Genomic DNA, 8194 nt, shown 5'->3' on the forward strand with positions numbered 1-8194 from the left:
TTTTCAGAAGGTATTTTACCTCACTCTGTAGAAGTCTGCAATCTGCAGACCTATGCCAAGATTGTTGTTACATTTGCACGAAAATTCTTGGCTTCTCTTACTAGGTCCTGATCTTATTTCCTTGGGCTATCTCAAGTTGTCGCCTATAACCACTAATTCAAAAATGATGATGCTGAAATTGCAATCTGCGAGCTTTGGTTTGGAGTGGTAGTCAATAAAGTTTGATGCATCCAGTTACTTGCTTGTTCGAAAAGGCCCAGTGTTTCTCCTCTAGCCAGTTCCCCGGCCATCTTAGTTGGGTTCTCATCGAGCGGGTCCAGGGTAGGGTTCACATAGATCCACAAACTCTCTAAGCAATTTTGTGCTTCTTTGTTGGATTTAAAAATATATCTTTCATCGGCTTCTTCACTTTTTGAGCTCCAGAATATGCTTTGACAAAAGCATTTGCAAGCTGGGCAAATAAGTTAATAGAATTTTCAGATAAAAGAGAATATCATGTTACCGCTTCCTTTGTGAGCGTCTCTCCGAACTTCTTCATGAGTATCGATTTGATCTCGGGCTTGGTCAAATCATTTCATTTGACTCTAGTAGTGAAGGCTATAATGTGATCCCTAGGATCTGTTGTTCCATCATACTTGGAGATGTTTGGCATTTTAAACTTCTTCGATATAGGTAACGGGGCTGTGCTTGATTTTCACAGTTGGTGGGAGTAATTGTCCATATCAATTCCTTTAATAATGAGGAGAACCCTCAGGATCTAATTGGTCCGCTTGTTCTTATCCTTAATATGATTCAACAGAGTTCCTGTAGTGTCAGGATAGAATTTTGCAAATCTAAATTACTTGTGGTTCTCGAACCTTCTCCGTCGAGATCCGCAGGAAGTCTTCTAGTTTCAGAGTGCCAGGGGACAGAGTCGGCCCCAAACTTGATGGAAGGACTATAGGAGTTCCAGTGTTAGCATCAATGGTTAGAGCTTGCAGCACCTCCCATATCTCACTGTTCCAAGCTTGCTGGTGTGTTATGAAATGCTTCATAGTTTCCCAATCCAGAATGGTCTCCGTCTCTGCTAGTAGATTTTTCTGGAAAACCTTCCAACACTCTAAGCATCTAGAATGCCTCCTAATGGCAAGGCTTGATCCACTTGTCGGGGTAGATTGATTGGTTAGTTGTTGTTAGTCTCAAACATGTTGTTCCTTCAATCAACAATAAGCAAGTGAGGATCAATAGAGAATTAAGAAAACTGAAAAAAGGCCAACTACGCTTTGAATTGAATGCATAATTGCTTGGACCCTAATCTGGACACCAAACTGTCTACCCTAAAATTAATTGAAAGTCTAAACTGATTACATTTGTAAAGTTAGGCCTCAAGCAATTGATTAAATCCGATCAAGTTGGTCCTTGTTAATTTAAAACAAGAAAAAGGTGATGATAACAACTACTACTAAATACAAGATGAATAGAAATTGGATTAAAGTAAAAGCGTGAATAGGTAGAATCTCTTATTGATATTTATACTACGGTGCTAGTGTAACCATCCCCCTAGTATTAAAACTAGCCGTTATTGCCAGTATCTACGTCAGATGCGACGATTCACATTTAAGTAACTAAAGTATGGTCTTAACCATAGTCAACATAAAAGATTATTTCATATATTTTCTCCCAAAGGATTTGACAATCCCATATATAAAAACTGCAATGGAGATTTCCATTTTTTTTTTTTTTTTGAATGCTATAAATAAAGCGAAACCCTTACAACCAGTTGCTGGTATAAGAAACCGTAGCCTCAGCAACTACAGAATAATACTACAGGGAACTGAGAAAACTATATTATAGACATGATTGACTTACAACGATCATGCTTCAATCATCCCATTAAATACACACAGAAAAAAAAGAATAGTACATCAAACTCTCATCATAATTCTGTAAAACCCAATATTCCCAATCAAAGAATATGATATGCATCCAGTTTTTGTTGATCAAAATGTAATCATCAAACTCTCACGATTCCACCAGTTGATGAGCCCAAGTTGATACCATTTGGTTGGTCTATACAAAGAGAGCAAAAAACTAATTAGTGAAGTTTTCAAACAAATGAGAGTTGGAACTTTTTCTACTGCATCATCTACTGAAGGTGATGAAAAAAATCTATTGTAGCCAAGAATGAAAACTAGATAATTTGAAAAGAGTTTAATTTTTATGGACGGAGGTGTAAAAAATATTTATGCAATTAAGTTAATTACTATAAGTAATTACAAGTAAACCTCTATATAATAAGTTTTATTTGTAACTGATAACCTTGTAAAAATAATAATTAATGCTAGCAGAGGTTAATCTAATTAAATTGATAATATAAAATTTTTACGGTTGTTAGTATATATAACTTAAATCCATTTAGGAAATGATGAGTTCTTTCTACATTATATAAAAGAAAATATAGATAGAGATCTTACTTTGTGGTCTGTTGTAGAAGAAAAAACATGTTCCAATGACAATGTAACAGAGCAGGAGGACTAATCCTTTGATATAATGTGATGTTCCATCCTGCAAGTACGATTAAAAGTGTCATTATTAACTTTTATCTGATTAAAGAAGATACAATTATCGTATGATGAATTGTTTGGACTCTTCAAAAATGTAGCCGAATCCTCTATCAATATCCTCTAAAAAATGCTCTGCTATTTAGAGAATCTGACATGTGTCCGACAATATTTTTAAAAAATTCAAACAACATAGCTCTTAGGGCTATCACACATAGCGGCCCAAAATTAATTACCTGTAAAGTGAAAGCTGTGACAATTATTGCCAAACCGAGGGAGCCAGTCTCAAGAAGACTAAAATCAAGATCCATTCTCTCACCAATAATCCATGCGACAATTACACTTAATGGAACCTGAATGATGTAAATCACAAGATATCATAAATTAGGACATATAATTGTTCAAGTTTTATAAGGTGATCATCTAATTAGTTGAAATTTGAAATATAAACCTTTGATAAGTAAGATTACTTAATTCAAAACAGTTGGAAATGAAGAAAGTTATTATATTGAGGAGAAAATAGTATATGTCGAAGATTTAAGTCGAAAAGTTAGGTGAAATATATAAATTACATTGTAAAGAGTTATTTCAGTATAAGTATATATTAATATATTGTAGGTAATCTGCCATATTTCATATTACTAGTTTTAATTATATTATGAATTGATAATTATTTGTTGTTATCTTGCGACCAAATAGTGTAAAGAAATCTTTTACTCTGAAATAAATTAGGAATATAGGGGAGTGAGATACTTACCACAAACATGGCAATTTGAGTTGCTGAGCCTAGGGCAACTCCCAAAGAAATGTCCTGCATTATGCACCAAATCCATTTTTAGGTTCCCTTATTAGCTTATTATTAATGCATGAATATGATCACTATTTAAATTCAACATACCAATTTATTTTTGAAAGCAAAAATGACAGCGCCAGCATGTTCTGCAGCATTTCCAACAATTGGTAACAAAATAACACTAATGAAGCTCACTGAGATTCCCCAAGAATCTGATGCTGCCTGTTGAATTTTAATGTCAAATAAATTAAATTGTCAAGACTTCATAATTAAAAAGAATATATATATATATATATATATATATATATATATATATATATATATATATATATATATATATATATATATATATATCTTTAATGATTATTAATTAGTTCATTAATTACTGACCTCAATAGTACCAACAACATATTCAGATAATAGAGCAACAACTACGGTCATTCCTACCAACCATGCAAATGCACTCCAGAATCCAAGCACTGCTTCCTCTTCTTCCACTGTGTCATCTTCTTCATTTTCTTCCTGATCATTATAACAATTTATAACTTAGTCAAATTCAATATGAATCGAGTCATGCAACAACTAAATTAAGAAGGATTTAACTTATACATACTAACAATGTAGAATTTTTCTTTTACACTATTACAATAATTTAAACGGTTGTAACATTCTTTTGCAACATTTGCAGGTTAAAAAGTTGCACTATCCGTTCACAAAAGTTGACTAAATTTACGTTTTACTTGCTAACCGTGTAAATTGTGACAGCGACATACCTTTCTCGGCGTTTTAGCTAAGATCAAGTGTAGTATTTATTTTAATCAGTTTAATATCTGATATATGAATCGTCAGTACGCATATTATTAATTTAATTTTTTAAGGGGAAGGTACATCAAAGTAGTTTGCCACTTGGGCCTCGCGCGTCCCAAGCCTGGCTCAACTCATAAAAGAAAAAATAACTGTATTACTAATGTTTATTGTAGAATCTTGTATGTAACTACCTTATATAAAGTAACCTCAGGGATAAATATCTTTATTATAGTGCATAAAACTTAAACTCGTGATAAATACCGAGACTTACAGCTTGTGCGTCAAAAAGTTGGCGGTGGGTCCACAACTGGAAAATTAGGTAACCGAGGTAGGCAATGAGCATGACAATGCAGCTAACTCTTGATAGAAGCAGTGTTGCTTTAGCTGTAACAGCAGCAGATTCTCCAACTTCAGCATAACGAAACATCAATGGTAGCATATGACATAATAGTCCCAACAGCAAAAGCAGTGAGTTCACATCTGCTTGTTTCTGTTCAATTACATAAAGCCAGTAAAATTAAAAAGTTGTTGTACATAAGTTAATCTCTTAATCCTAACACTATTTAATAATGAGCGACAGAGTCGGAAAAGTACCAGTGTACCATTAATTGAACATTTCATGTTTTAAGTGTTTGGTGGGAGAGTAAAAATTATTTTTCGAAAAATATAATATATTAAAGATTAATAAAATAATATTTGCAAATAAAAAGTGCTTTTATGAAACTTTTTATAACTAAAAATTAATAATGATGTCTGGCTTCTGTCCGATAAGTCATTTGCCCCTCTTTTTCTTGAAAAACATTTCCAAAATAAAATAGAAAATAATTAAACATAATAAAATATCTTTTTTAATAAATGACTTTCATCGTACTAAATATTTCTTATTAGTTCAAGACTAGGTGGGCGTTTGGACATAAGAATTGTAAAATTTCAGAACAGGGTGAAAAAAAATTTCAAGTGAAAATGGTATTTGAAATTTAGAGTTGTATTTGCATGAATATAATTTTGGGTTGTTTTTTGAAGTTTTTTGGAGTTTTTCAAATTTTCGAAAATTTCCAAAATGTATCTTCAAGTGAAAATTGGAAATTTCATGAACAAACGCTGATTTTGAAAAAAAAAAAAGTGAAATTTTTTGGAAAAAAATGAAAAAATTTCTTATGTCCAAACGGGCTCTAGGTGTTGTGCATCCATTTTGGGCTGTGTAAAATTTAGGGCTTCTAATACATTTAAACACTCGGCTGAAAATAATTACAAAATACAAAAAATATATACTGATTTACGTACCCTGTCATATTTTTGTTCCTTGGAGAGATTAGCAATGCCACCACAGAAGAGGGAGGTGCCAAGAACCAGAAGAAGGTTTGAAAGTATAGAGCCCAATAGGGAGTATTTCACAACATCTACTTTGTGTTGCGTCAGAGCAAGAATTGCTATTATCAGTTCCGTCGCATTCCCACACGTTGCATTTAGAAGCCCTCCAACTGAACAAATCATTAATTAAACACATGCACAATATTTACCCTATCATCTATTTTACTAGATATTACTCGGGGTAACTGTTGTTGAAGATGGTAAAAAACAATTGTACACCGTCAATAGCAAAATTAAACTGTTTTCTAATTAATATATTTGTTCAATTTCCAGTTCCCAACATTAATTAGGTCATCGTACGCTTTGTGGTCCTCCTGTATACATTATCCTGGCTAAAAAAGAAATCTCTTTGATAATGCTAAAACTGTTATACAGAGGATATAGAACTGCACGTCAATCTTATCTTCTCTTTATCCTTTTTCTTTTTTTCTTTTTATTGAAGAAAGATTATATATATATATATATATTGGGAGTTCTAATTAAAACATTGGCGAGTAAACAATTAGACAAGAATAAACAAAAGAGGTTTTTAGTTCAGATTTATAAGAAAAGCTAGGAGAGGATCAAAATAAATGATAAATTAATAAGTACCTGTTGGACCAGTGAAGAAAGCTATTTGTCTGCAAATTCAACGATCAAAAACGGAAGGAAACAGAAAAATAATCAGATAATAGTAAATTAAATTAATAAATAAAATTTTGATTATAAAATAGGGAATCAATCTCCTTACTCTGTCAAAAAGCTGATCCGTTCAGCCAATGGTGTGAGTCCAACTAAACTCAATCCAAAAACCCATGACTGATTTTTTTAAGAAAAAATAATAAGAAGAATGTCAGTACAATGAAATAAATTAAAGATAAGCAATAACAGAAGTGTTGATTAAATAATAGCTTCTCAGATCCGTATCATTCAACGGCTCTTTTGCTTGTCCAAAATGAAAATTCAATCACCGTTTAAAATACTACTCAAACTTCTAGTATTGTTTTCTCCATTTTGTGTTAATTAAAGTTTTTTATTCATGCATAATGTCTTAATCTGTTAGAACTATGTAACCATTTAATCTTAAATTTAAAATATTTAATAAACTACAGTTTTGATTAGTTAATTACTCCATATATTTTATCTTCAATACACCTTCTCACGTGCGTGTCTGGTTCTTTCTTTCACTAGAAATATATTTTTCCTTTAATTTTGGGTGACGGTGAGATAGAACGCTGGATAACCTATTGCCTACTCTAATCAGAGGCGGACCTATATACTAGTAGTTAGAGGGTTCACCGTCGCCTAAAGAGTTCAACAAAAATTTCGTGTATACATATATATATCTTTAAAAAATAGTGATATATTAATAGTGACACCCGATATACAAAGCAAATTTTGATTAAATGCAAAAGTGCACCCCCAACCTTCAAATCCCGGGTCCGCCCCTGGCTCTAATATCTAATCATGTTAAATTGTAATTAAGCAATGATCAAAATAATACAATAAAAATAAAAAACTAATAAAAAGAAAAGAGAAGATGGCTTACTCTTCCAAAGTTTTGGTAATGAGCAAGAATGGCGAAAGGGACAGCAATGAAGAGCACAAAAAGTTTAGTTCCTAAAATGACCTCTTGAATATTAGCAAGAACATCTCTAACAATGCTGCAAGGTACTTTCCGAACAAGGGTAAGATCGGATTTTTTTCTCAGAGATGCTGAGGACATGTTATGAGCTGTTCGGCTACGGCCATGTCCATGCTTCATTTCTTTGCTTAAGGGTTTAATATTTCCATTTTCTAAGAGCCATGCTTCTGCTGCTGGTGCTGATGATGAAGACATTGGTTTTGAAAAGTTCGTGTATTCTTTTTCTGTATTTGTTTGGTTTTAATTTATGCTGATGCAAATAGTTTTAAATATGTATAATGATAAGAAACGTAACTCGGAGAGATAACTATGGAGTATGAAGTTTTTTGAGCACTGTTATATTGATAAGTGATAACTGTCTGAGTGAGTACGGTGAGCTTGAATATACATTATATAAGTAATGATTTGGAGCTAGCAATTTCCACGAAGTTTCTACTTTTGTTTTTTTTTGGGATATCATTAGAAAAGATTTTTTTTTCAAAAAATGTAACTTCTTTTAGGAAAACAGAAAATATATTACAATGACAGAAGTGCGTGAAATTTTTGCCGGTTGTCCTTTTTTGTATCAGTTGTTTAATAGAGGGTCATCTTTTTATTCTCTTGCAATTGAATGACCGTTTAAACCACGGTCTAAATATCATTTTTGAGCAAACTAAAAATCTTATGATAAAATGTTAGATCATGGTTTAAATTTTTCTAAGTTATTGCAGACGTTAGACGACGGTCGAAAGTTTCTATAAGTTATTCAAATGTTAGACCGCAGTGTTATATTTTGTGAGTAAACTGAAATATATATGAGCAATTATTATAACTGAGTCTATTGTTGTCCGGAAGGGTAATTTTCCAAGGTTGCACAATGTAACGACCCGATAGGTCGTTTTGAGTACTAGCTTCTTTTTCTGTGTTCCGGGACTTTACATAACTCAATTTGACGATTTATGACTTGTGTGCATGGTCAGCGATTTCCAGAAAGTTCATATGTGAAATTCTAAAGAAAATATGATTTTTGACTTTAAATGTGGCTCGAGTTGACCACGGTCAATATTTTTGGTAAACAAC

At 32.5% G+C, this 8194-nt stretch overlaps 1 protein-coding gene across 1 annotated transcript; it reads right to left on the reverse strand.

Annotated features, from left to right (window-relative positions):
- LOC109229413 (vacuolar cation/proton exchanger 3) lies at positions 1683–7507 on the reverse strand. The gene is made up of 11 exons (XM_019394840.1): positions 7040–7507; positions 6242–6309; positions 6103–6131; positions 5425–5621; positions 4412–4630; positions 3724–3855; positions 3439–3555; positions 3298–3351; positions 2777–2893; positions 2454–2544; positions 1683–2049 (listed from the first exon to the last, which is right to left on the reverse strand). The coding sequence occupies exons 1-11, from the start codon at positions 7328–7330 to the stop codon at positions 1994–1996; spliced, it is 1371 nt and encodes a 456-aa protein (XP_019250385.1). The 5' UTR covers positions 7331–7507; the 3' UTR covers positions 1683–1993.

The sequence above is a fragment of the Nicotiana attenuata genome, chromosome 7 (genome assembly GCF_001879085.1).
Source record: "Nicotiana attenuata strain UT chromosome 7, NIATTr2, whole genome shotgun sequence".
Taxonomy (NCBI): domain Eukaryota; kingdom Viridiplantae; phylum Streptophyta; class Magnoliopsida; order Solanales; family Solanaceae; genus Nicotiana; species Nicotiana attenuata.

Excerpts from the sequence above, each read along its gene's own strand:
- LOC109229413 (XM_019394840.1), bottom strand. The coding sequence starts at position 7,330 with ATGTCTTCATCATCAGCACCAGCAGCAGAAGCATGGCTCTTAGAAAAT. Across the intron at positions 4,631-5,424 it reads AGGAACAAAAATATGACAGG|AAACAAGCAGATGTGAACTC; the intron begins GTACGTAAATCA and ends GTAATTGAACAG. Across the intron at positions 2,050-2,453 it reads CTTCTACAACAGACCACAAA|ACCAACCAAATGGTATCAAC; the intron begins GTAAGATCTCTA and ends CTCTTTGTATAG.